This window comes from Bos javanicus, chromosome 15, assembly GCF_032452875.1.
Source record: "Bos javanicus breed banteng chromosome 15, ARS-OSU_banteng_1.0, whole genome shotgun sequence".
Lineage (NCBI taxonomy): Eukaryota > Metazoa > Chordata > Mammalia > Artiodactyla > Bovidae > Bos > Bos javanicus.
In genome coordinates this window covers 81211204-81238874 of record NC_083882.1, presented here as the reverse complement: position 1 = coordinate 81238874, position 27671 = coordinate 81211204, and the positions used below count along the sequence as shown (strand labels likewise).

At 62.7% G+C, this 27671-nt stretch overlaps 1 protein-coding gene and 1 long non-coding RNA gene across 3 annotated transcripts; one reads left to right on the top strand and one right to left on the bottom strand.

The window, feature by feature from the left end:
* The first annotated feature begins 2934 nt into the window (after positions 1-2934).
* Positions 2935-6232, top strand: LOC133227106 (uncharacterized). 2 transcript variants are annotated; one of them, XR_009729725.1, is made up of 3 exons: positions 2935-3829; positions 4113-4282; positions 6135-6216. It is a non-coding gene; the product is annotated as an uncharacterized LOC133227106 (long non-coding RNA). The 2 variants fall into 2 exon arrangements; XR_009729724.1 differs by having other exon boundaries at positions 3515-3829; positions 6148-6232.
* A 51-nt stretch (positions 6233-6283) lies between these two features.
* On the bottom strand, positions 6284-25092 carry RTN4RL2 (reticulon 4 receptor like 2). The gene is made up of 3 exons (XM_061381538.1): positions 24736-25092; positions 17879-18357; positions 6284-7649 (listed from the first exon to the last, which is right to left on the bottom strand). Exons 1-3 carry the CDS (start codon positions 24764-24766, stop codon positions 6900-6902), a joined length of 1260 nt encoding a protein of 419 aa, XP_061237522.1. The 5' UTR covers positions 24767-25092; the 3' UTR covers positions 6284-6899.
* Between the last annotated feature and the right edge of the window lie 2579 nt (positions 25093-27671).

Here is a 27671-nt window from a genome sequence, read left to right as displayed (position 1 = left end):
GCTGCGGTGTGCCTGCCTGTGTCTGGGGTTGGAGGGGGGGGCGGTGTCTTCCCACACCTCCATCCCCCTTCCTCACCCGGGCTCAGCTGGGCATTAACTAGGACACTTAAGGTGCCAGCCCATCCACCCCCAGCTGCCTGCCTCAGCTCCTTGTTATTTGCCGTGCCCTGGAGCGGGTGGAGGTCCTGCCCTCTGCTCCCACCCGCCTCCCCACTTCTCAGGGTTTGGGGTACATCTGGCAGGGAGGTTGGCCTTTCTCCCTACTGACGATCAAGGCTTTGGAAAAAATGCTAAGGCGTGCCTCTTGAACTTTCTTGTTATGCGTCTCTGGAGGTCTGTTGAAAGTAACATTTTTTGGGGGGCGGGTGTCGTGTCTTATCTTAAAACTTCATGCAAATTTCGAGCTTCATCTTGTGCTATATTTATATTTACTTTCAGGAATAAAGGGAGACTTTAAAAGTTACCTGCATCGAGGGAAGACACCGTCTTTGAGGGCAAGGGGCCTTCCAGGAAGCTATACCTCATTTATCCCACTCCTGCCTCTCTTTCTGTCCTGGGACATAAACCTGAAACTCACAGAGGGGAGGGACGCGGCAGGGAGGGGCCTGTGTGTCCATGCTCTGCCTGTCCCAGCTACACAGGCCCCTCACTGCGTCCTCACCGTAGAGGTCGGTGTCTCCGGGTCGTTTTGTAGAGAGAGAAAGGCTCAGACAGGTTAAGGCACAAGACCCAAGGCACAGAGCTGGCAGGTGGTGGGGCTGGGCGTTGTGGCTGCTGAGTGCGAAGCTCAGGTCTGCCGATGCAATCAGCAGAATCCAGGAGGTTCTGAGATTCGTCAGCCCACCTCTCTGCTGCCCTCTCAGGGCGGAGAGGAACCACAAAGGCCTTATGTACCACCCTACTCCCAAAAAACCTAGGAGAACCCCGAAATAATGGCCGTGGAGGACAGTATTGCAGAGGAGGCCTCCCTTTGTCTGCAGTTCTCTTTAGAAGCGGATTCGGTAGCCTGACTCCACCATCTGACGGATGTCCAGCGGGGTCTGGAGACGCGGCTAAGCCACACGGCGCAGCCCTGGCTGCTCACAGCCCAGGCTCCTGGCTTCCCACGGTGTCCTTTACGCAAAGTAGGAAACCAGATTTGGACCGCATCCGCCAACGGGTTGGACGGGCTCCCAGCAGCCTTGCCTGGGTCTCGCTCCACTCTGTGCCCGGGGACCTTGACTTTCCGTCTGGAGAGGGGCGGGCGGAGGGAGCCGGGCTGTGCGGCCCGGACTCTGCGCTCCGCAGGCGGCGCTGCGTGGCTGCGGCTGGGACGGGGTTGAGGGAGCCAGGGGGGACCCCACACCCTCCCTCGACAGTCCCTGCCGGCTCGTCCGCCTCTCCTGGGTCGCATCTCCAGACCCCTCCCCTAAGACAGCCCCGTGCCCCCCGACCACGGCGCCACCGACCCTCGAGGCTGAAAGAGGGGGCCTCGATCGCGCCCCCGCCCCTGCCCAGAGGGCGTGGGACCGGGTGGGGGACGCAGGCAGGGATCTCGGCCTCTTGGGGTGGGGTGTCTTCTCGCCCCGCGTCCCCGGGGCGGGGGCGCTTGGGGAGGGGGCTGGCGGGGGCGGCCGTGAGCTGGAGCCTGTTTGTCGCGGCGCCGCCGAGTGGAACAGATGGCTGGGAGGGGGGGAGAGGGTACGTGGCGGGGAGGAGGAGGCTGCGGGGGCCGGGGGCTGAGGAACGCGGGATTTCGACGCCCCGAGTCTCCCGGGAGAAGCGCCCCTCCCCACCTCTTCCCAGAAAGAGGGGGCGGGCAAGCGCCTGCCCTTTCTCCCCCCACCAAGACCGCCCCCCCCGCAGACCCCACCGTCCCCCTGGGGGCGCGCCCCTCATCCCCGGGACCCCCAGAGTGGGCGGCGTCCAGGCCGCCGGGACGCAAGGGTTAATGGGGGTCCCCACCCCCGCTCCGAGGGGCGAGGGGACGGCGGGACGCGGGGCGAGACTTCTGGGGGGAAATGTGCCAATTGGAACGTCACGCAGATGAGCTGAGGTGGGGGCTGGGGTCGGGGCACAGGGCGGGGGTCGGTGGGCGAGGGACCCGAGGGGCGGGCTGGGGGCTCCGGCCACGGCAGTGATGGGGACCGCCACGGAGGCCCGCGGGTCTCTGCAGAGGAGGCCGCCCCCCGACCCTGCGCCCCAGAAGAACGAGGCTCTCCTCGGGCGCGACCCTCACCGCGGCCCCGCCCCGTCTGTCTCCTGCATCCTCCGCCCCTATCTGCGGCATCACCCCTGTCCACGCAAGAGTGTTGCCCGTGGCTTCCGCCAGGATCTAACTTTTCTCTCTTTGCTTTCTCCTGTCTGCCCCCCTCCCTCGGGACCACCGCACCTCCGAGGAGCTGTTTCTCCGCCTTCAGAGACCTTCCTAACCCAACCCCACGTGTTAAAATGCAGATTCCAGGGCTCAGGGAGAAACTGGTCCAGTGGGTCTGAGGGGCTTGGGAACCTGCGTCTTAGCTGTTTCCCACCCGAATCTGATAGGAAAGACCTTCACTTTCAGAAACACTGGGCAGGGACTGGGAAGCCTGGATAAGCCTCCCTCAACGGCCACTCGCAACCTCTCTTGCAGGATCCTGCCCTCCCCTCTGCTCGGTGTAGTCACCTGGGCTTCCAGGGGACAAAAAGGTGCCTGGAAGGACAGAAGGAAGCAGGGAGGGAGGAGGAAGGAGGAAGCAGCGAGTCTGTGCCTGCTGCTCCCTCTCTGAGCTGTGCCTTCCTTAGCCTTCCTCTCTCTGTGCCCGGCCCTCTGCCGCAGCGGGGAGCCGTCCTCAATCAGGCCACCAGCCTTGCCTCACTATCTCCCTTCCCTTCCTCACCTCATCTGAAGTTTCTAGGAAGGCCAAAGGCTCCTGGGATGGGCCGTTTGGGTCTTAGGAAGGAACGGCAGAGCCCGAGTCCCCACCTCCCCAAGAAAGAGGCAAAAGCACCCTTGGGATTGAAAGAAAAACCAGAGGAGGCGGGCAGGGCTCGGAGAAAGATAACAGCAAACAGATGGGTGACCTTCAAGGGCCTTGCACTTACTCCCCACGACAACTCCCTTTAGGCAGGCGCTGTCGCCCCCAGGTTGTAAATGCAAAACCAAACGAGGGATGCTCAGAGAGGTTAAGTGACTTGCTCAAGGTCACACTGCAAGTGGGAAAATAACTCGGTCATTCACACTTCTACGTCTCCCAGAGCCTTTCTCAGGAGGTTGCTGGGAGGTGCCCCAGGCCTGCCCTGCCTGCCCCACCTGCCCCACCCCCGGGGGCCGTGGGGACAGGAGAGGGGACCGTGCAGAGATGAAAGGGGAACATCTGATAAGTCTGGCTGGAAGCATTAAAAATTCATCTAGAAACCTGACCCCGGCTGGACCTTGGGCCTACCACCTGGACTGTCCCCACCTGGCAGCCTCTCAGAGCCCGATGGGCAAATGTCACTTCCACAGGGACCTGGGAGCCCCCTCCCACCCTCACCCCGCAAGTCTTTGCCTTTCATAGGAGAGGGGTTCTCTCATGGATTTGGGAGCTAACATCGGGAGTCAGCAGCTCAAAAAGCAGGGCTGACAACCCTCCCCCCACTCTGAGTGTAAGAACCTTAGAGGTTTAAGGGCTTACGGACCTTGTCATCTGGTGTCCTTCTCTGCCTCTCCCCACCCAGGCGGAGAGATGCTCACGCTCAGGTTAGGATTCCTGCGCCTGACTGTGATACCCACAGTGGCCGGTAAGGGGCAGCCACCTCCTGGGAGCCGGCCCTAGCCTGAGCCTCTCCCAGCAGCTCTGAAGGAGGAGAACAGAACCCCACGGCTAAGGTCAGCAAGATGGAGATTTGGCCTTGGGGAGGGGCTCTGGACTCTGTTATCTGAGGCAGGGGGCGAGGGTCCCATGTCTGGGGAAGACTGAGGAACTTTAGGAGAGGTGCAAAGTGGATTTGTGGTGTTCACATTCATGGTAATGGAGGGCCCACATGGTGCAATCTTTCCAGCTGGAGTGAAGGTGTCGGGGGGAGGGCAGGAGAGAAAAAGATAGAAAGCGAGGACCGGACGCTGCAGGGCCTCCGAGGCTTTGCTAAGACATTTTATCTTTAACTTGCAGGGGAACAGGGAGCCCGTGGTACATGCCTGAGTAACACAATGACATAATGCGAGTTCTGGTCTGATGGATCTGGCCAACATGGGCCCGTGGAGTGGGAGGCAGGGAGAGATCGAATGCAGGAAATCGGGAGAGGAGGTTACTGCTATTTTCTTCCACATTCTAGGCATGAGGTAATGAGGAGATGCATCAGGCAGGGAGCCGGGGCTGTGGGGGGGGGAATGGGAAGGAAGGGCTGGGCGGGGGCTGCGGGGGGACCGGGTGGGTGAGCTGATGGGAGATTCAAGGAAGAAACGGAGGAGCTCACCGCCATGGGTGTCGGGCAGCCGGAGAACACAGAAAGCAGGGAACACGGGCTGGGGGTGGGCACTCGGTGGGGGTGGGGTCCAGGAGGTTCCTCTCCGGGCTGGGAAGTGTTGCACAAACCCCCTCCCCTCTCTGAGTGGGCCTCCACTGCCCTCCTCGGAGCATCCCTGGGGGGTGGACCGGAGGGCCTTGCAAGGCCCTCCAGTCTCAGAGTGTGCGGCTCAGGCTTATCTGTCTGTGTTGTCTGGGGAGGCTGGGGTCTGGGCATGTGAGATCTCGGGGTGGTCTCTGTGCGGGCACTCACGGGAGTGGCTGTGCATGCCGTCAGTAGTTGGGGTGCATCTGCCTGTTTGTGGGGCCCGTGGGTGTTGGCGTGCCTGCACGTGCTCTCTCTCGCTCCGCGTTGGTGCAAGTGTGTGTGAGCGAGCGTGTGAGCGTGGGTGTACACGTGATGGGCGTCCGTGGGTCTGTCTGGGCGGGTGGGGGCGGGGGTGGGGGAAAGTGGCCTTGCTGTCGGCTTTCTCCCGAGGCTCACACACCCCCCTCGCTTTCACCGTTCTGAAATAGCATCTGGACCAAAAGCCCATGAATATTTCACGACGATAATTCTGTGACCTGGACAGCCTGCTTCTGATTTACCAGCATCCTCCCCCCTCCCCCTCCCTGCCCAGGCCCCAGTGGTCTCTCCTCCTTCAGAGCTCTTGCAGGCTGGCCTCCTAAGCCCACTCATCAGCCTCCTCAAAGCCAGCATGACAGGCGCCCCCGTGAGACCCCAGATTCAGCACTCTCCACTGCACCCCAGCCTCACACCTTTATCCAAAGTCTGCCTGCTTCAGGCCTCAGATGGTAACTCCTGTTCCATCCTCCGCTCTCTGCCAGCCTTCTGGGACCCCTGGCCAAGGCCACAGGCCCTCAGTATCCTTAAGCCCTGGCACCACAGTATCCTTTTTCCATCCCCAGCTTCCAAGTTACATTCTTAACCCTAAATTTAAACCATCCAAGTCTCCCCCAATTGCTTCTGGCAGACGAGACTCACCCAAGTCCTCAGCCAAGGCTCTCCCCTTTCCCTAGCCTCTCCTCCACACACCGGAAAGAATAAGCTTCTCATCATACCTCAAGTGAGCAAGACACCCCGACTTGGGATTCTCATCTCTCTGATCACCAAAATCCCTCGGCTTTTCCACTAACCCTCTTGGAGAACTGCCTCTCTGACCGGATTCCTCCCTGATGTCTTCTGCCTCACAGGAGCCAAGGGGAAAAGCCCATTGGCCTACAGGGTTGCTGTGTACAGCTGTGCAGGTTGCACTCTGCACAAGGGCCGAGTGTGAGCTGAACTCCAGCTTTTTGCTGTTTGCTAAAGTGTTTGCTGCAGTCTGAAGCTGTGTTGCCCTAAGGAAGAGGTGTCTTTTTCAGGTTTACCCAAAGCCATGTTTGGGCTGGCTGTGACCATCGCTGCCCATGTTATCACTCCTCCTTGCAGGGGAAAGTGAGATGCTGCTTTTTCCTTCCTGAAGGAACAGGGCCTGGGAGAGAACCATTAGCCAGGCTGGAGGCCTTCCCCAGGTCTGGCTTCATCGGCACAGACAACTCAGGGTTGGCTGCAGCCGCTTCTCCTGGACAGATGAGGAGGCGAGGTGTGATCGGCACACTCCTGGCTTTCGGATTTCACCTGACCTGCCCGGGGCTCCACAGTCACCCACTTCTTCCTCTGCCTTTCAGTTTCTTCTCGTAGGGGAAACAGCAGGAAGCACTTGGATGCTGTGGAATGGCTCCTGATTGCTGTCTAACTCTCCCGGCCCCTGAAAGCGTGATGGTTCTAAGCCCTTCTCCCACTTTTGAGATCCTGAGCCAATAAACTTTACAGGAGATAAAATAATAGAATTTTTTAATAAACTTTTTTCCCCCCAAAACAATGTCTGTTGATCTTCACCACACAGGGGCCATGGTGGAGAGGAACGTTCTCTCCAGGCACCCTCAAAAGTGTCCAGGGTAGACTTAGGAGAAAAGTATTTCTCCAGTGTCGGGAAGTTGAGGCGAGGGGCGAGGATAAGCAGAGGCCTGGGGCTGGCCTGACGTCCCCCCAAAGGGCTCCGGGGAGCGGCGCCCTTCCCGGAGCTTACGAGGGCTCTGCTGGTGGGCGCTGCTCCGCAGACAAAGCTCCTCTCGAGTCTACCATAGGCGCTGGAGGACGGGGTCCGCGGCGGCCCGGGGTGCCCACTCAGCCTCGGGATGGGCACGGGTTGACGGCCGGAGATGGGGAGAAGACCCTGGCCATGTCTTCGGGTGGCTGGACCACCAGATGTGCGCCTCGGGGGCTGCCATCAGCCGGCGGCCCGGGAGGCGGGGAGAGGTGGCCGGATCCCTGGGGATGCGAGGCACTGGGAGAAGGCAGGCCGCCAGCCCGAGGTGGGGACTGGAGATGGAGGATGGGGGCGGGGGGCGGGGGCCGGGGAGACGCTGGCTGCTTCAGTCTCAGCACCGCGGTCAGAGGTGGTGGGGCGCCAGGATCAACAGGCAAAGCAGCGGGGCGACGAGCCCGGGAGCGCGCGCAGGGGCGCGGGAGTCCGGGGGCGCCTGGCAGGCGGCGCCGGGGCACGTCTGCTCGCCCCGCCGGTCCTCGCTGCCGTAGCCGCCCCAGTAGTCTTCCTCGGTGGGCGCGTCGCCACCCGGGCTCCCCCGCGCGTCCTCGGCGGGCAGGTCGCGGTAGAGGGTGGAGGGGTCGGCCGGCGGCGCCCCGGCCTCGGCCACCCCGTACAGGTGGTTGGAGGAGCTGTTGGCGCGCGCGCGGCCCCCGGGCCGCGTGGGCGCGGCCGGCGGGCAGGCCTGGAAGTCGGCCTCGCGGAGCGCGCGCAGGTCGCGGCCCCGGCGCTCGGGTGGCGAGGCGCACGTCACGTCGGAGCTGGACACGCGCGCGCGCTGGAACCAGGCCCAGAGCGGCCGCGCGCGGCAGTCGCACGCCCAGGGGTTGGCGTTGAGCCGCAGGAACTCGAGCGACGGCAGGTCGGCCAGCGCCTCGCCGGGCAGCGAGGCCAGGCTGTTGTTGAACAGGTAGAGGATGGTGAGGCGGCCGAGGCCGCGGAAGGCCGCGCGGTGCACGCCCTGCAGCCGGTTCCCGTGCAGCAGCAGCCGGTCCAAGCTGCCCAGGCCGCGGAACACGTGCTCCGTGAGCAGCCGCAGGCGGTTCCCGTGCAGGAAGAGGTGGCTCAGGTTGGCCAGGTCCACGAACAGGTCATCCTGGGGCGGGCACGGGGGAGAAGAAGACGGATGAGTGTGCCTGAGCCGGCCTCGGAGGGCGTTAGGGAAAGGCGGGGAGCAGCGTGGCAGACCAGGAAAGGGTCCGCCTTCTAGAGTCCTGGGTTCGAATCCTGCCTCCTCTAACCTACTTGTGAGGGGAAGGCAGTGTAGTTCTTATAACTTTGGGGTGCATCAGAATCCCCTGCGGATCCCTGATCCCCGCCCCGCCCCCCAGTTCCCGATTCAGCAGGTCTGCGGTTGGGGTCGGGGCAGGAGCCCTGCGATGCTGCATGTCTTCACGAGTTCCCAGGTGACGCAGACGCTGCAGGTGGGAGGGCCTCACTTGGAGACGGGAACTTACGATTTGGTTGAGCATTTACCTTGTTTCATTTCATCTGCACATCTTACAGACTTCCTGACTCCAAATCCTGGCCCTACTATTAACTGACCCTTGAGCAAGTCACTCAGTATCCCTGTGACTCAGTCCTTCGTCTGTAAGATGTGGTTAAATGAAACAACAGGTATTGATATATGGGGTGGGCATTGCCTGAGTTAGCCATTATTGTGAACTTGGCCAGCAATATGTCTCCTCATCCATAAAATGGGAGTGAGTGTACCTCCTCCTGGGTTTGTTCTGAGCCTTAAAGAAGACAATCCACGTGCGGATGAGATGGGTGAAGTCCAGGTTTAAATGCAGCTTTGCCCTCTTTGCAGCTGCGTTACCTTCCCCAAGTTATTTAGCCTGTTTCCTCAGTGTGTATAACTCAAAAGAACAACTCTTTCAGCAGACTGAGGGGGGGGGGGGTTACATGAGATCCGGTAACCATGTGGTACCCAGTCAGCACACAGACCACAATCAATAAATTATGGTTATTACGACAGTGGGGGCTTCCTGGGTAGTCAGTGATAAAGAATCCACCTGCCAACGCATAAGACAAAGGTTCGATCCCTGGGTCAGGAAGATCCCCTGGAGAAGGAAATGGCAGCCCACTCCAGAATTCTTGCCTGGAGAATCCCAGCCTGGTGGGTTACAGTCCACAGGGTCACTTTAGCTACTAAACAAGAACAACATTATGACAACAGGGTCTTAGAATTAGGTCCCATCCCCTGTCCTTTAACAGAGGACCTTCCTGGAGCCTGAAAGTTCTGCTACTAGGCTGGGACATTAAGGGGACCATGTCAGCTCCACCCCACAGGGACAGAGGGGCTGTGCCCCCTGCCCAAGGCTGGAGAGTCTCTGAATCGGATCCTATTAGTGCTGGAAGGGCCCTGACTGTGGTTCCGGGAGGGGAAGGGTGGGGTGGGTGTGCTCCATGGAGGGGAGCTAGCAGGGGCCTGGGCTCTGTATTTTAGCCAGTTCACCAAGGTATTGGTGATGGGCAACCTGGTTAGGGAGTGACTGCTTCTGGGTGCACCAGCCCAACCTACCTTTTTTTTACAGAGAGCACTGATACCCAGACAGATGAAGGGCTAGCCAGAGAGGCGGCCAGAGCCCCAGTCCTGAGGTACCCCACCTTGTGGAAGACACCACTGTGGTCCGCAGACACAAGGGGTCTGGTTCTGGGGGACAGGAGCATCCTACACCCTCAAGCCAGCTCCCCCTGGATTCCCGGTTCCTGGCAGTGGCTTTACCACTGAGATGACCCCCCCAGCGGCCCCCCCACCCCACCGCCAGGCGCCGGGTCTCAGGCTCTCAGGCGGGGGGCGGGCGATGACTCCCAACCCACACTCCCCCCCCACCCCGCCTCCACCTTCCTGTGCTCCCGCGTTGTCTCGCCCCCTCCCATCTGGCTTCCGCCCTCTCCGCTACAGGAACCGCGGCTGCCAAGAACCCTCCTCTCGGCAGCACCGAGATCCGCCCCCCTCCACCTTGAGGCTCCCTGCCGCCGCCCCGCCCCCTGCCCCGCTCAGGTCTCCCTCCAGGGGCCTCGAGCCTGGTCCAACGGGCCCTGGCGTCTTTGTCCTTCTCTTCTCGGCTCCCCCAGGGCGGGGGCTGAATGCCTTCCACTAAGGAACACCTAATGAGCATTTCTCTTTTTAATGGAGCGTCAGCAAGAGTAAGATGGACCCAGAGATGCCGGGTCCAAGGATTGATATGGGAGGGAGGGGTACAGAGGGCAGAGGTGATGGGCACTTAGGAAGCTTCCGGACGTCCGGAAGGGGCGACCCAAGTTCAGAGACCCCAGGGAACTCAAGCACCCTTGACCCGCAGCCCGTTTTCCGCTACAGAGTTCCCTGAATCCAGTCTCTTTGTCTTTCCCCCCGAAAGTCCTGCCCCTGCCCTTTCTGAAACCCAGCCTTGGGGGGTACCCGCCGCCCCCGCCCGCCCGATCCAAGCTGTTGCCAAATCCCACTGCCACTTCCTAGGCTGCAGCTCTCAGATGCAGCCCTTCCCCTCCCCGCTGTGAAAACGGTTCTCTGTGCATTAATAAGCTCTTGACTTTCACAGCCCTCGCCCTCCCCCACCACCCTCCCTCTCACCCCCTCCCTCTGGGCAGAGAGCATCTGCTAAAGTCATCCTCTTCCATTTCGGAAAAACCACATTTCTCTCGCAACACCCCCCACCCCCACCCCCCGCCCCGCCCCGGCCGGTTCACAGCTCTCTGCATCCATTTGGAATCTCAGCGCAGCGTCCCTGCCCCCTTCCCTGGTCAGCATCCTGTTCTTAACCTTGCCTCTCCCCGGTCCAGCCTCCAATCAGCTGCTGGGCTGGTGTGACCTTGGCAGCTGCAGGCACCTCTCTGAGCCTAAGTTTTTTGTTTTTTTTTTTAACCCCCATCGGTGAAACAAGGGACTTGAGGTCATTGATCATTAAGATCCATCCTCATCTGATATTAATGAGCAAGACAGTCCTGGAATGTACCTCATTCATCCAACAAAGCTGGCTGAGTGTCTGCTCTGTGCCAGGCACCCCCACGGACGGCTTCACCCATCTACCCCGGGAATCATCACCATCATTTGCGTCAGCAGCTGAGTAACCGAGCGCTTACCATGTGCCAGGCTCTGTGCTACACAGATCCCATGTAGTAACCGGATCCTCAGAGCCCTGTGAGGCAGAAAATATCCTCCCCCTTTCAGAGGTTAGGGGAGGGAGGCTCGGAGAAGGCAAGTGGCTGGCCTAGTGCAATACCCAATAGGAAGTGCCTTGCAGACGTGAACTCTGGAGCCAGGCCTCCGAACGGCTGCACTCTGGACTGAGACAGACCCGAGTGATTCTAGGCTGTGCTGCTCATGAGCTGAGCAGCCTTTGACGGGATGCCTTAACTTCTCCGAGCTTCGGTGTCCTTAGCCATTGCGTGAGATGAACGATGCTTACTCTGGACAGGGCTTCCCTGATGGCTCAGCGAGTAAAGATTCCGCCTGCAATGCGGGAGACCCCAGTTCGATCCCTGGGTTGGGAAGACCCCCTGGAGAAGGAATAGGCTACCCACTCCAGTATTCTGGCCTGGAGAATTCCACGGACTGTATAGTCCATGGGGTCACAAAGAGTCGGACTGACTGAGCGACTTTCACTTCACTTCATTGGACTGGGCATGCGGAGCCCTTTTCAAGCAGCATCCCTTTTAATCCTCACAACAGACTCCTGGGGTTTAGGGCATTGTTCCTGTTTCACGGATGGGTCCGTTGAGGGTCAGAGCGGTTAAGTAACTTGCCCAAAGCCACAGGGCAAATGAGATCTGCCTGATGGAAAGACTGCTCTTTTGTGGCACGCAGGCTGCTCTAATGATTCAAAAAAGGGTCGGTGTGTCTATCACTCAGTCCCACTCCAGTAGGAATGGCGCTGCAGGAGAGCAGGGAGCCTGTCCTCGGTCACGTCTGAAGCCCTGGCACCCAGGACGCAGCCTGGCGTGTGCTCAGCGGTTAGCTGTGAGCAAGGCGCCTGCCACAGGCTGCCTCAGGGTGGGACATCAGGGAGAACCCTCGACCCCGTTTCCAGCTCCACCACCCTCCTCCTGAGATGCTGTGGTCCTCTTCCCTCCACCAGCGCACCCCTCCTGGGTGGCCCGGCACCATCGCAGGTCACGCCTGCACCGTAGGGACCTCACCCCCACGAGTGCGCCCCACCTGCCTGTGGCATCTCCCGGGCTAGTCTCTCCGGGCCATTCACAGGCAGAGGCTGCCTCCTTCACATTTGTGAAGGGCCAGGTATTTCCTTCCCATGACGCCTGTGCCATTCAGGCCAGGGGCGTACAGAACCGGCACACCCCATTTTAGAAGAGCCCAGCACCCCTCAAGGTGCCCCCTGCCCAGGTCGTTCCTGACCCCTGGCCCCAGCTGCCATTTGTGATGGCGGGTCAGGCTTTGACGACCAAACTGATTCAGCACGGGACTTTACAAATACGAGTTCATTGACTCGTTACAGCTGTTGATGGAAGGTATTCTTTTTTTTTTTAGAAGGTATTTTTTTTACTAGTCCCATCTTAAAGTTGGGAAAACTGAGGTTCAGAGTCAGGGGCACCAACTTGCCGAAATCAAGTTGGAAAATAACAGAGCAAGGATGCAAACTCAGGTCTGCTGACCCTAGATTCCCTAACCTACTGGAGTGCAACTGGATGGTAGAGACACCCAGCTCTTTTTTAATCGTTAAAAAAGATTTAATCATTAAAAGATTTGATCATTTTAAAAGCCTGCATGGCATAACCGACATATATTGATAAGGAGGTCAGGGTCTCAGTAATAGTGGTTGTCGCACTAGTAATAATTAGCAACAATAATAATCATAGTGCCCATATATTGATGTGGCCCTGTGCTAAATTTTATTTTCTCTTATTTGGCTGCACCATGTGGCACACAGGATCTTAGTTCCCTGACCAGGGATCGAACCTGTGCACCTTGAAGGGTAGTGCTAAGTGTTAAGCACTGGACTGCCAAGGAATTCCCTACATTTTAATCCTTACAAAACTTCTTAGATCAGTATTGATATGATTAAGTAGCATCATGATTGCCAGAGAGGAAATGCACGTGGAGAAAGGTTGAGTAATTTGTCCAAAGTCACATGTGCTCCAGGATTTGAACTCTGGTCTGGCAGATTCTAAAGCGTGTGCTTTCAGAAGTAAGCCCACTCTGCTGCTCTTATGAGTGCCACCGCCCCACACCTGGTCAGACCCCCGTGGAGAGTTCTGAGTGATGAGAACAGCCTGAAATGTCATCAGATCACGAGGGTTCGCGCTCCTCGGGTCTTCCTGGTGGTGCAGCCTCAGAAACGTCATTCTGTGCCCCTGCTCCCCGCTTGCTGGGAGGCCTGTGAGGCTGAGATCGCGCAAGTCCCCAGGCACTGGGACAGTGTTTACGAGACTTTGGGACAAAGTCTTTGGGACCCTCGGTCTCAGCTGCCTTATCTGTAAGGAGGTGTGAACAATCCCCAAACAGGGCTGCAGAAATGAGATGAGGTGACCAAGTTAGGAAGGAAACCATGAGGTGCCAAGTTAGGAAGGAAAAAAAAAAAAGGAGTGTTCTGGCACCCACCCGTGGTCTCAGCAGAATCCTTGAAGTTGACCCATATCTTCAGGATAGGGCCCAAGATGAGCCATTTCACTGAGACCAGTATTCAATGAGGCGGGTTTCTCTTTTTAAAATAGTATCTTAACAAGCATTTATAGCATGCTTACCGTATGCCAAGCCCTATCTTAAGTGCTTTACAAATTATTCATGCACTTAACGCTTCTGAAATCCCTAGGAGATGGATGCTATGACTACTCCAATTCTACAGATGGGAAAACTGAGGCTCAGGGAGGTTATAAACGTCACACACTTGTAAATGACGGAGTTGACACCTGTAAAGTCCTTAGCACAGCACCCGACACTTAGTGTGCCCACTAATGGCTTGTTGTTTAGTCACTAAGTCCTATCCAACTCTTTGTGACCCCATGGACTGTAGCCCGCCAGGCTCCTCTGTCCACGGGATTTCCCAGGCAAGAATACTGGAGTAGGTTGTCATTTCCTTTTCCAGTGGATCCTCCCGACCCAAGGATCGAACCCACGTCTCCTGCAATGGCAGGCGCTTTCTTTACCACTGAGCCACTAGGCTGAGGGCTAGTGGGCTGCTACTATCAGTATTTATGCAATAAATATGCTTGCAATGCAGGAGACCTGGGTTGGGAAGATTCCCTGGAGGAGGGCATGGCAACCCACTCCAGTATTCTTGCCTGGAGACTCCCATGGACAGAGGGGTCTGGCGGGCTACAGTCCACGAGGTCACAAAGGGTCAGACACGACTGAGCAACTAAGCACAGCACACGGAGTAAGAATAAAACACAACATACTTTCCCAGCGCACGATCTATTTTACTTCCTGTCTCTCCCCGCCCCTAGACTGCTCTCCACAAAGGCAGGACTTTCCTCTGTTAACACTGCCCTTTTTTCACCAGCAAGCACTTACTTGGTGCTCAATAAATGCTGGATTACTATTGCTATCGTTACTGTCACTATCAGCATCAGATGCGCACGGTGCTGGGCAGTCAGGCCCCAGCCCGGGGTGAGGAAGGAGAAGGGCCGTCCAGGTGGGTGTGGGGAGAGGGTCGCAGCTGGAAATCCAGAGGCCTGAAACTGAGAGGGAGGCTTTTCTCCTCGGATGGTTTGCAGGGCCTGCTATTGCTTCCTGGGGAAACAGTGGGAGGACTTGACTGTCAGACAGTCAGCATAAGAACAACAGGGAACAATAGATCAATAATAACAACAATAAATAACAATTACTGTTATTCCTTCCTTTTTCTGAGCATCCATTTCCCAGCAACCTCACAGCTCATCACCCTTTATTGTCTCCTTCTCCCATTGCGCTGAGACAGTAGGTTTGGGGGGATGGGATCCAGGAAGGGTAGGGTTTCCCCTGGTCTCGGCACCCAGTGAGCGGGAGCCTCCTGTGGGGTGCCAGCTGCAGTGGCTCTGCCCTCCGTGTCCCCCTGCCCGTGACGTGGGAGGGCGTGTGGGTGGGCGAGAAAAGCCGCCACGATGCCCCTCCGGGCTGCACTGCCCGCGAAAAGGCAGAGTCCCCCGGAGGCAAGGGGGAGAGGAGAGATCACGGGAAGAGACACACACCTCCACCCAGACAGACTTGGGGGGGTGTGTGTGGAGTGGGCGCGTGAAGGGAGACAGACAGAAGAGGCAGAGGCAGACAGACGGGGGAGGCGAGCCAGTGAGCAAGATGGAGAGGGGCTGCGAGGGAGAGACAGACAGACAGCTAGTCAGACGGGGAGTGGGGAAGCAGAGAAAGATGGAAGGGACAAAGGAAAACCCTGGACCAGGGGGAGGAGCAGAAGCCTTCAGAGGGGAGCGAGATGCTGAGAAATGGAGGGAGGGGCTTAGACACAGAAGGAGGGGCCGGGACAAGGAGGGAGGGGGCGGGACACAGAGGAAGTGGAGAGACACGGAGGGAGGGGCCGGGACACGGAGGGAGGGGCCGAGACACGGAGGGAGGGGCGGGGCACGGAGGGAGGGGCCGGGACACGGAGGGAGGTGGTGAGACACGGAGGGAGGTGGTGGGACACGGAGAGAGGGGGCGAGACACGGAGGGAGAGGGTGGAACACGGAGGGAGGGGCCGAGACACGGAGGGAGGGGCTGGGACACGGAGTGGGGTGGTGAGACACGGAGGGAGAGGGTGGGACACGGACGAAGGGGCCGGGACACGGAGGGAGGGGCCGGGACACGGAGGGAGGGGCCGGGACACGGAGGGAGGTGGTGAGACACGGAGGGAGGTGGTGGGACACGGCGGGAGGGGGCGAGACACGGAGGGAGAGGGTGGGACACGGAGGGAGGGGGCGGGACACAGAGGGAGGGGCGGGGCACGGAGGAAGGGGCCGGGACACGGAGGGAGAGGGTGAGACACGGAGGGAGAGGGTGGGACACGGAGGGAGGGGGCGGGACACAGAGGGAGGGGCGGGGCACGGAGGAAGGGGCCGGGACACGGAGGGAGGTGGTGAGACACGGAGGGAGAGGGTGGGACACGGAGGGAGGGGGCGAGACACGGAGGGAGAGGGTGGGACACGGAGGGAGGGGGCGGGACACAGAGGGAGGGGCGGGGCACGGAGGAAGGGGCCGGGACACGGAGGGAGGTGGTGAGACACGGAGGGAGAGGGTGGGACACGGAGGGAGGGGGCGAGACACGGAGGGAGAGGGTGGGACACGGAGGGAGGGGGCGGGACACAGAGGGAGGGGCGGGGCACGGAGGAAGGGGCCGGGACACGGAGGGAGAGGGTGAGACACGGAGGGAGAGGGTGGGACACGGAGGGAGGGGGCGGGACACAGAGGGAGGGCGGGGCACGGAGGAAGGGGCCGGGACACGGAGGGAGGTGGTGAGACACGGAGGGAGAGGGTGGGACACGGAGGGAGGGGGCGAGACACGGAGGGAGAGGGTGGGACACGGAGGGAGGGGGCGGGACACAGAGGGAGGGGCGGGGCACGGAGGAAGGGGCCGGGACACGGAGGAGAGGGTGAGACACGGAGGGAGAGGGTGGGACACGGAGGGAGGGGGCGGGACACAGAGGAGGGCGGGGCACGGAGGAAGGGGCCGGGACACGGAGGAGGTGGTGAGACACGGAGGGAGAGGGTGGGACACGGAGGAGGGCGAGACACGGAGGGAGAGGGTGGGACACGGAGGGAGGGGGCGGGACACAGAGGGAGGGGCGGGGCACGGAGGAAGGGGCCGGGACACGGAGGGAGAGGGTGAGACACGGAGGGAGAGGGTGGGACACGGAGGGAGGGGGCGGGACACAGAGGGAGGGGCGGGGCACGGAGGAAGGGGCCGGGACACGGAGGGAGGTGGTGAGACACGGAGGGAGAGGGTGGGACACGGACGAAGGGGCCGGGACACCGAGGGGCGGGACACGGAGGGAGGGGGCGGGACACGGAGGGAGAGGGCGGGACACGGAGGGAGGGGGCGGGACACGGAGGGAGGTGGTGAGACACGGAGGGAGGTGGTGGGACACGGAGAGAGGGGGCGAGACACGGAGGGAGAGGGTGGAACACGGAGGGAGGGGCCGAGACACGGAGGGAGGGACCGGGACACGGAGGGAGGTGGTGAGACACGGAGGGAGAGGGTGGAACACGGAGGGAGGGGCCGAGACACGGAGGGAGGGACCGGGACACGGAGGGAGGTGGTGAGACACGGAGGGAGAGGGTGGGACACGGAGGGAGGGGGCGAGACACGGAGGGAGGGGTCGGGACACGGAGGGAGGGGCCGGGACACAGAGGAAGGGGCCGGGACACGGAGGGAGGTGGTGAGACACGGAGGGAGGGGTCGGGACACGGAGGGAGGGGCCGGGACACAGAGGAAGGGGCCGGGACACGGAGGGAGGTGGTGAGACACGGACGAAGGGGCCGGGACACGGAGGGAGGGGTCGGGACACGGAGGGAGGGGCCGGGACACAGAGGAAGGGGCCGGGACACGGAGGGAGGTGGTGAGACACGGAGGGAGAGGGTGGGACACGGAGGGAGGGGGCGAGACACGGAGGGAGAGGGTGGGACACGGAGGGAGGGGCCGGGACACAGAGGGAGGTGGTGAGACACGGAGGGAGAGGGTGGGACACGGAGGGAGGGGGCGAGACACGGAGGGAGGGGTCGGGACACGGAGGGAGGGGCTGGGACACGGAGTGGGGTGGTGAGACACGGAGGGAGAGGGTGGGACACGGACGAAGGGGCCGGGACACCGAGGGAGGGGGCGGGACACGGAGGGAGAGGGTGGGACACGGAGGGAGGGGGCGGGACACGGAGGGAGGCGGCGGGACACGGAGGAAGGGGCCGGGACACGGAGGGAGGGACCGGGACACGGAGGGGGGTGGTGAGACACGGAGGGAGAGGGTGGGACACGGAGGGAGAGGGTGGGACACGGAGGGAGGGGCCGGGACACGGAGGGGGGTGGTGGGACACGGAGGGAGGGGGCGGGACACGGAGGGAGGGGGCGGGACACGGAGGGAGGGGCCGGGACACGGAGGGGGGTGGTGGGACACGGAGGGAGGGGGCGGGACACGGAGGGAGGGGGCGGGACACGGACGAAGGGGGCGGGACACGGAGGGAGGGACCGGGACACGGAGGGGGGTGGTGAGACACGGAGGGAGGCGGCGGGACACGGAGGGAGGGGCCGGGACACAGAGGAAGGGGCCGGGACACGGAGGGAGATGGTGAGACACGGAAATGCTGAGCAATGGAGGCGCTGGGCGCGAGGTAGGGAGGGTCCCGGGGGAGAGAGGCGAGCAGGAGAGGACTCCCGTGTTCGCGTCTGCGCGCCAGGCGCTCACCTGTAGGTGGACCAGGCTGTTCTCCTGGAGGTAGAGGTACTGCAGGCTGACCAGGCCGCGGAAGATGGTGCCGGGCAGGCTGCTGAGCTGGCAGCGGTAGAGGTGCAGCGACTGCAGCCGCTCCAGGCCCTGGAAGGTGTCGGGCTCCAGGGAGCGCAGGTGCCGGTTGTCGCCCAGGTCCAGCTCCTCGAGCGCCTGCAGGTGGCGGAAGGTGCCCGGGTAGATGGCCGAGAGGTTGTTGGAGAAGAGCCACAGGGTGAGCAGGCTGGGCCCGAAGGAGCCGGGCCGCAGCGCGCCGATCAGGTTGTTCTGCAGGAAGAGGCGCTGCGTGCCGGGCGGCAGGGCCCGCGGCACCGCGGAGAAGTTGTTGGCCTGGCAGCTCACGGTGGGCGGCGCCGGGTAGCAGGTGCAGAGCATGGGGCAGCGGGCGGCGGCGGGGGCCGCGGCCAGGAGGAGCAGCAGGACGCAGGCCGGGGGACCTGCGAGCAAATAGGCGCTAGGCGGGCTGCGGGGGGCGGGGGGGCGGCTAGCAGACCCCGCCCACCTACCGGAAGGGGACCTGCGGGGATGGGAGGGGGGTGGGGGCGGGCGTTGGGAAGGCTGCCAGGGGGGGTGCCAGCCACAGGCCCGCCGGCCCACCTACCCCTAAGCGGACCTGGGCCGAGAGCCTTGCCTTCCTCGGTTGGGGGAGGCTGGGATTCGGGGTGCAAGAGTTGCAGGAGGCCCTGGTCACTTCCACCGACTTCCCTGGTGGCTCAGATGGTAAAGCGTCTGTCTACAATGAGGGAGACCCGGGTTCGATCCCCTGGGTGGGGAAGATCCCCTGGAGAAGGAAATGGCAATCCACTCCAGTACTGTTGCCTGGAATATCCCATGGACAGAGCAGCCTAGTAGGCTATTGTCCATGGGGTCGCAAAGAGTCAGACACGACTGAGCAACTTCACTTTCACTTTCTGGCCACTTACACTTTTGGAGGCTCCCGGTACATTAAAATAAATGCTAAGAGGACACTCTGATTATGTTGAAAGTTGTTTGGTGAGCGGCATCTACTTTCCTTCCCGTTTTCACTGTGGTGGGTCTGGCGGTGACTCCGGTCTTGGGCCAGTCGTCAAGAGTGGCCCAAATGTCAGGTGAGGACCAGTGCTATGTGGGCTGGGGGTTGGGGGGCAGCCCTATATGACGTTCCATACAGCAGGGGTCCCCACCCAGGACCTAAGGCCTGATGATCTGAGGTGGAGCTGATGTAACAACAGCAGAAATTAAGTGCACGACAAGCCTAACGCGCTTGCATCATCCCCAGACCACCCCCTCTCCTGGTCCGTGGAAGAACCGTCTTCCATGAAACCGTCCCTGGTGCCGAAAGGGCTTGGGACGGCGGCTACACGGGGCTTTAGCAGCAGCCCTGTCCTCTCCGCATTAGATATGCAACACGCCTCCCCTCTTACGAAAACCAGAAGGTCTCCAGGCATCATCGCCAGTATCACCTGGGAAGAAAAACTGACCCCATTTGGGAACAGGTGGAGCTAAACCGAGTGAGTCTAACGACCTCTGGCCCCCTGGTGACCGCGGGCCTGCTTCCTCACCTCTCCACTCTGGTAGGGCTCTCAGGGGCCAGGGGCAGGGGGTCTCTCCCTGTGGCCAGCAGCCACCTGCAGGAGAGTGGGGGTGGGTGTCCTGGAAGAAATGCCGCTTCTGGGCCCTGCCCGGGCAGAATCAGCGCCCCGAGGGGGACAGCCCAGGAACCTCACTTTACACCCCAGGCTCTTCTTCAAAGTAACTTTAAAAAAATTGTTTTTTTCAAAGTAACTCTTGAAGCTTGGCTATGATTCAGACAGAGAGGCAGGCCCAGGGACTTGGGGGCTAAAGAGTCACGTCTAGACCCCCACGCCCCTGAGCGCCAGCGGGGCGGTGGGCCCCTCGCCCATCCTGACCCTGGCCTTCTGACACTGACCCTCACTGCAGCTGAGGAAGTTCTGGAGCCACCTTGACCTCTACCCTTGATCCTGGCTTCCCGACGACTCTTGGGATTTTCTTCTGGCAGGTTTTGCAGCCCCCAAAGGCCAGATGCTTATCCTCTGGGCACAGAGGGAAAGGGCACCCTCTGCTCCAGGCAGTGTGCTAGGCCTGGAACGGCTGAAGACCTGCTCCCTGGGACACAAGGATCTGAGATCCTGGGCCCTGGGGTGGGGGGGAGAGACCGAGAGGGTCCATGCCTTCTGCTGACCCCAGGTATCAGAGGCATGAATGCGTGTGTGAGCCAGGTGCTCTGTACATGTAGCACTCCTGGGCCCGGGGTGGCACACGGCGCGCACATGAGTGCACACGGCACACACACACAGGGTGGCATACGGCACACACACGGGGTGGCACATGGCGTACACACGGAGTACACACGGTGCACACATGGTGGCACACGGCACGCACACGGAGTGCACACAGCACGCACACACGGCACACATGCGGGGTGGCATTCGGCACACACACAGGGTGGCACACGGCGCACACACAGAGTGCACACGGTGCACACACACGGGGTGGCATACGGCACGCACACACGGCACACATGCAGGGTGGCATTCGGCACACACACACACGGGGTGGCACACGGTGCACACACGGAGTGCACACGGTGCACACACATGGCGTGGCACACGGCACGCACGCAGGGTGGCACACGGCATGTACATGGAGTGCATACGGCACACACGAGGTGGCACACAGCACACACATGGAGTACACACGGCACACACATACACAGGATGGCACACGGCACACACATGCAGGGTGGCACTCGTCACACACGGAGTCCACATGGCACACACACACAGGATGGCACACAGCGCGCACACACACAGAGTGGCACACAGCGCACACACGGCGCACACACGACACACACACGGGGTGGTGCAGGGCGCACACACGACGCACGCCCCGGGACGGCACACAGACCACGTGCATGGCGCGGATGTCAGGAATGCTTGGTGAAGCCTCCTCCCTGGAGGATGGCAAAGGCGCGGTCGTCCCCGGCTCCCGGCCCCCCGCGAGCGTGCAGGTGTGTGCCTGCGGCCCCCCGCGTGTGTGAGTGCCGGGCCCCGTGCGTGTGTGGGCCGGGTGTGATGTAATACTCAGTGACACAGCCGCCGCTGTTCCATTCGTTCACACCACCTCCGCGCTGCTGGCCCTTCTCACCCCTCCCCCGAGCGGCGTTTCACGATCACTCTCTCCTCCTGGGGTTTCTGGGAGCCACGTGGGCTGCAGGGGTGCGTCTCTCGCCCCTCAGCCCCACCAGGCAGGGGTGGAAGCCTGGGGGGGAGGGGGTTTCACGAGGGCTGGGCTTTGGGGCCCAGGGCAGCGGTGCTCAGAGCCGGGCAGCCCTCCAGGCTCATCCAGGTTCTGGTTCTGCTGACCTGCCGGCCAGGGATCCGAGAGGCCCAGTGCCTCGGCCAAGGTCACACAGCAGAGTGGGGCAAGCACTGGAGTGGAGGGGCCCCGTGGCCGGCCAGGGCCGTTCCCTTCCTAGTGGGGTCCCCCTCCGGCTCCCTTCCCCAAGGACTCGACACCAGAGAAAGCCAAATCCCTCACTGAGCCCTTAATCCTGCGGCTGATCCATCACCTCGCAGCGTGTGTGTTCAGAAAGCCGCCAGCCACCACCCCCCACCCCACCCCCTGTCCCCCCAGGATTATGGAGCTCTTTCCCCAGCCTCCTGGTCGACTGTTCCCCCAGGAAAGGCAGAGGGAACAGGAGAACCCCCAGAGAACAGGGGGACAGAGAGAGCAGAGAAGCCCCAGGAGAGATGGGCCAGTCCCCAGGGCACCAGGGTCTCCTCCAGCCTGGGGTGGGGCAGGGGGCTCAGCATGGACCCCCTCAGTCCCTCTAGCCCACACTTCCCTGCCCCGCTGCTGGCGCCCGTCGCCCCCATCATCCCGGCCCACCTCCCCGTGGCCTAGTGGTGCCCCCGTGGCCTCTCTGATGCAGGGCCCTGGGCAGGGGCCCCCGTGACAGCTGCTGCCTAACAGTGACTCTGTTGCCATTTCTGGCCCTGGCTGCCGCCATGCAAGGCAGCTGAAACCCAAGGAGCCTCATCCATAATTCAGGCTGCGGCTCACACTGGAAGCCAGGCACAGGGGAGGCTGGGGGGCTCTGGGCTTCTCTGCCCCCAGGGCCTGGTGAGCGGTGTCTTTCTCCCCTCCTCTGCCCCCCGCAGCCCGTGCTCTGGGTCTCCGGCTCACCACCCCCCTCCCTGCCCCCTGCCTCTCCCCACCAGCACTCCATCCCCCCCGCAGGCCCCGCCTTCTCCCCCAAGGACCACAGGTCCACTCCGGGCCTCATCTCGTGCATCCCTGGTGACCACTGGGGCGAGAGGCACAGAATCTCAGAGCAGGAACGGCAGACACTTCGTCAGCCATCAGGGGCTGACCCCTTATCTCAGTGGCCACGCCATCAGTGAGCAGCCCAGGCCCTCATCCGAATCTCAGTCTGCCTTCAGCCCCTTTCTCCAAGGCTCCATCTGACTCCCCACCATTATCTGGGCCAAAGAAAGCCCATTCCAACAGCTCCCCCCACCCTCTCTGCTCATGTCATCCTATCTTTTCTCTTTTTTATTTTTCACTGAAGTCAGTAGGTAGGTGATGCTCAAGTTGCAGGGGAGCATAGAGCAGTGATGGGCAGAAACCATCTGTGACTGAACACCTACTGTGTGCCAGCCACCGCATTTGGACACGTCTTTGTGCACAGAATCAACACAGCATCACCCCCGTGAGACCAAGATTCTGGCCCCCATTTGCAAGCGAGGACAGGGAGGCTCTCAAACGTGAAATGAGTTGCCTCGGGTCGTGCAGCTGGTACAAGGCAGGACCTGGATGGGACAAGTTCCTGTCTAAAGGGACTCTCTGACCTTTCTCTGGGAGACCCCACGTCAGCCACGGAAGCCACCCCTGTGTGTGAGAGTTGCTGGGCTTGGGGGAAAGCGAGGATGGAAATTGAGCCCAGGTGCACAAGGCCGGGCCAGCAGTGATGCTGGTTCTGTTTGCCTGTCCAGGGTCGAGGCGAGGGGGGAAGCCGGGCTTTCTGCAACTTTGGCTCCCTGGGCTCCAGGCTCTGGTTGTTCGAGGTGACATCCCATCCGAGAGGCGGGAAGAGAGGCCCGTGTCCAGAAGATGCGGCCAGAACTGACCCGGGGAGGGAACGGAGAGAGATCGGAACATGGCACCGATCCCGGAAGGCAGAGGGGCCCAGAGCCAGAAATGATCCATTCACCGAGGGCCCATTGTCAAGGACGCCGGCGATAGCCCTGGGGCGTCAAGGCTCCCGAAGTCCTAGGCCCAGGAGTCACCCTTTGGTCCAGAGATCGATGCAAGAGAAGAAGCTGGAGGAGGAGGTGGGGAAGAGTGGCCCCAGGGAAAATGCTCCCTGGGGAGGGAGTCCAGGCCTGGGGTTCTGACACCCAAAAAGGCGGCAAAGGGCTGGGGCCTGCAGGCAGATGCTGAGGAGGTAGGGGCCGAGGAGGTGGGAGGCGATGGCGTGACGCAGGGCCCGGGACGCACTGGCGCGGGTGACGGAAGTTTAGAGCTTCTCACTCTGCCAGAATGTAACACCCCGAAATAAGCAGCCAGCCACGGTGGTGGCGGAGACGGCAGGCTCCTCCTCCTCCGACGGCCGGAGGGGCCCAGAAGTATAAATGGCAGCGTGCGGTCAAGCCAGGGCGCCCACCCATGGAGGCTGCCGCCCCATACAGGTGTCTCCTCCAAATCCCCCTCACAGCTGCCTTCCCACCCAGAGCCCGCAGCGCAGAGCCCGGGGCGAGGGGCTGGCCCGCCGGCCACTCCCTGCGAGGAGCGGTGTGACGGGCAGGCGCTTTGGAAATGGAGGGCTCCCCACGTGGACGTGCTCACCAGAAGTCTCTTTGTCTCTCTCTCCCCTTCCTCTGCCTCCTTCCTCTCGGCCCTTCCCAGCCCTCGGCCCTGTCCTGATCAACCCCGACCGCTCTCTCCTTTCTGGTTTCCCAAACCCAAGCCTGGAGCTCACGGTCCCCTGTCCCTGACCCCGCACCTCCGTCCACCGCCCCGTCCTCCTCTGCTCGCCGGCTGTCTGCTCACACCCCGCGCCCTCGGCATCCCTAGATCGCAGTCCTCAGCGCCTTCTCGTCCCTCCCACCCCCAGGAGCCGGGCCCTGACCCTAGTGGTCTGCCCCCCTCGCCCCTGACCCGGCCTCCCCTCTCCCCGCCCCCGCCCCCCCGTCCTCACCGGGGTCCCCCTTCCCTCCCAGCTTTCCTGTCTAACCTTTCTTCCGCCCCCTCCTTGCTGCCCTCCGCGGACCCCTCTCCATCTCTGGCTGCTCCTTGCCTGCCCCTCGCTGCCAGCCCCTTCCCAGCCCAGCCCAGCCCCCGGTCCCTGGCCCACACCCTGGTCGGTCGGCCACACCTGTCCGTGGAGCGATGCCCTTTCTAACACACACCCCCCTCCCCGCGCTGTCCTACCGGGGAGGGCCGTTGGGGTCTCCCCCGCCCCCCGCGCCCCCGACCCTCCCAGACAGCGCCCTGCCTTCACCCCTCGTCTCCCCCCGGCGACTGGAAAGTGCTGAGGCACCGGGCGCCAGAAGTTGCTGAGTCGGCGCTGCCCGGCCGCCTGGAGCCCTCAGCATCGCCCGGAGCAGGTGGGGCCGGGACGGCGGGACCAGAGCGCCCCCCGCCCCGGCCCGGGTCCCCCCTCGCTCAGGAGCGTCCCGCCCTGCCCGGCGGGCTCCGGGGGCGGGGGCGGGGCCCGGGGCTGCGTGCTCCCCCCCACCCGCACGGCGGCCCCACCCGCGCGCCCTGGGGGCCGGGGCGTCCGGCTTCCCTCCGCCCGCGTGGGTCCCTACCTGGCAGCAGGCTCCCGAGCCCGGGCAGCATCTTGTCGCGACGCTCGGGGGAGGGGGGCGGCGGGGGAAGGGCGCCTCCACGGGCTCCCCGAGCCCGCCGGACGGACGGCGGGGGACCCCGCGGGGCTCCGGGAGGGCCCCGCGCGGCGTGGCCGGGCCGCGGCGCTCTACCCCGCGCCCCCCGGGCTGCGAGCCTCGGGAGCAGCCATCGGCCCCGACGGGGCTCAGCGGGGCGCGGCCGGGCGCGGAGGGCTAGGGCTGGCCGTAGACGCCCGGGGCCCGCGCCCCTAGGAGCGCAGGCAGCGCGCGGGCCCGTCCGTCAGTCCGTCGGTCCGCGCGCCCCGGCCGCTCGCCGAGCTAGAGTGCGGACGGCGAGGCTGCTCTTCCCACCGCCTCCTCCCCGCGCTCGCTGGCTCCGCCCTCGCCTCCCGGCTCGCCTGCTTAACCCTTGCCTGGCCGCCAGGAGGCGGAGCGGCTCCCCGGCCCCCGGCAGTCCGGCCCCCTCCCTTGTCTGGGGGGCCCAGAGGGCTGTGCTCGATCGCCCCGCTGGGCTGTGTTCGATCGCCCAGCTGGTGGAGGAATCCCCGCCTGAGGGGGTGCGGTCGTGTTCGGGAACCCCGTGAACTCGCCCAGTTCCCCCCCCGGCACCCCAACTCCCCCGAAGGGCTCCTGGGTCACCTCCGCCCGCCTTGCGCAGCCCGGGGCTCCTAAGCGCAGGCCTCGGACGCTCCTCCCTCTGGGAGAACTCCGAGATTCCCGCTTGGTTTCTGTTTCCAGACCCCGAGCCCTGTGTGTAAGAACAGTGTCAGCAAGACTTTGTGGGTGCAAGCTCCGGGCCACGTGAGCGCGCGCGAGCCAGGATGCTTGTGCAGGTGTGACAGGGCTGGCACGTGATCTTTCTTACAGGCCGGGGGGTGGCCCGGGTACCTGAGTGGGCGAACCGATGAGCCGCCGGGTGTTCCCCCGCGCGCCGGTCCGCGAGAATGGGGAACCTGGGGCCGGGGGAGTTTGGGTGCAGGCGAGCTTGTGGCCGGGGTGGCTGGGGTGTGTGTGCCCTGGCGTGTGTACGCCCCTTGATGCCCTCGCAAGCGGGGGCAAGTTTGGGTGCGCGAGGCTCTCCTCCGCGAGGGCGGTGGAACCCTCGCGCGGGCTTCCTTCTCAAGAGGGGTGCATTCCAACCTCTTCTGGACCCCCTTGCGCCCCTCATGGCCTCGTTCGGGGCGATCCCTGCGGGGCCGACACCGAAGCGTCTTCTCATAAAGGCGGCGGTGGGGTTCACCCCGGCCTTCACCTGCTCCAGGGCGAAGGGCACCTGGAGCTCGGGAGCGCCCCGGCGCGGGACGGGTGGGGGGCCCTCGGGGTCGCCGTTTCGGGGCCGCAGGTCGGGCTGGGGCTGTGAGCGCGGCGCGTACCACCGAGGCGGGCGGCGCAGGACCCGCAGGCATCCCGGACGGCACCGCCCGCGAGCAAAGCGACAGATGCCCTCGGCGCTCCGCCGGGCTCCTCCTCTCCCTCCCGGGCCAGAACAGCAGCTTGGCGCCTGGCATACAGTCGGCGCTCTATAAATGCTGATCTCATCTTTCCATTCACTCTCGGTCCGTCCGTAATCTCGTGCGTCCCTCGTTCCCGTCCGATTCCTCTCCTTTCTCCCCCGACTCTTACATTTCACGGTCCCGGTCCCCGTCCCCTCCCATCCTTCCCCGTCTCCTTTCTCTCTCCCTCCCCTTCCGCGTCCGCCTTTCTGTCTGTGTGTCTGTCGCTCGCCTCCGGTCCTCGTGACCCCGTCTCTCCATCTCTGGGTCTCGTGTCTCTCTGTCAGCTCCCTTTCCACCCGGTTTCAGTCGCGGGCTCCCAGCGCTCTTGCCCCTCGGCGCTCGGGCGCCCCCCAGTTGGCTCCATTGTCTGCCCTTCCCCGGCTCCCAGCACCTAAATTTCCTCTCCCCGCGACTCAGACTTCGGGTAGGGTGGGAGTGCAGAGGGACGGCCCCGGGGCCCCTGTCCACCCCCCTCCCCACACCCATCTCTAGAAAGCAGGGTCCCTGCGCTTCCCCGGGCCCACCCCGCGGAGCGCCCGCGCCCGGGAGGGGGGCCCGCAGGGGGCGGCGGGGAGGGAGTGTTGGGGGAAGCAGGGTGGGATTTGGCGGCCTTCCCCGGAATGAGCCGCGGCACAATCTGTCGCTGGGTTTGTTTGCCGAGCTGCCTCCGGAGCGCGGTGGGGCTGGCTCCCGGGAGCGAAATATCACACGAGGCGGAGACAGACGCAGAGGGGCGGGTGGGCGGCGGGCTGACTCAGGTGTGCGCTGTCATCGGTCCCTGGGCCGGCGCTCTTGGAGAGGGGGTGGTTGGGGGGTACCCGGGAGGACCCCCGACACTGGCGGGTCCCGGAGCTGGGAGGGGAGCTCCCATCCCAGGGTGACTTGCAGGAAAGGGGGAGCCCCTGCCAATGATCCCGGCCTGGGAGCCCCAAGAGACACCTCGAACTTGGGTGTGTCCCAGTCGGTGAACATCCCTGTGCTCACGTACCCCACTACCCAGGCGTCGGTTGCCTATAATTATCTGCTGACTCACTACTTTCCCCTACTAAACCTCCAGCTTTTTGAGGGCAGGAAATTCGCCTCATCCATCTTTGCATCCCCAGCAGGTGCTCAATGAACAGGTCGGGTGGATGAATGGCGCGTGGGTGGGCAGTGGGGTCTCAATTTACAGGAAATACCATCTTCCCAGGAGAGCTTTCCCACCTCTTGTTCCTCCCATCCCTTAGGCCGTCCCCCCAACCCCCAGCCTCTCTTACAGACAGGCAGGAAATTGGAACAGCTGTTCCGGAGGACCAGAGTCCTCTAGGTGACCCAAAGAGAATGCCTTCCTTCTTCTGGGGCCTCAGTTTCCTCATCTGTACGATGGGCGTATACCACTCACAGTTATGCTTCAGCTTACCA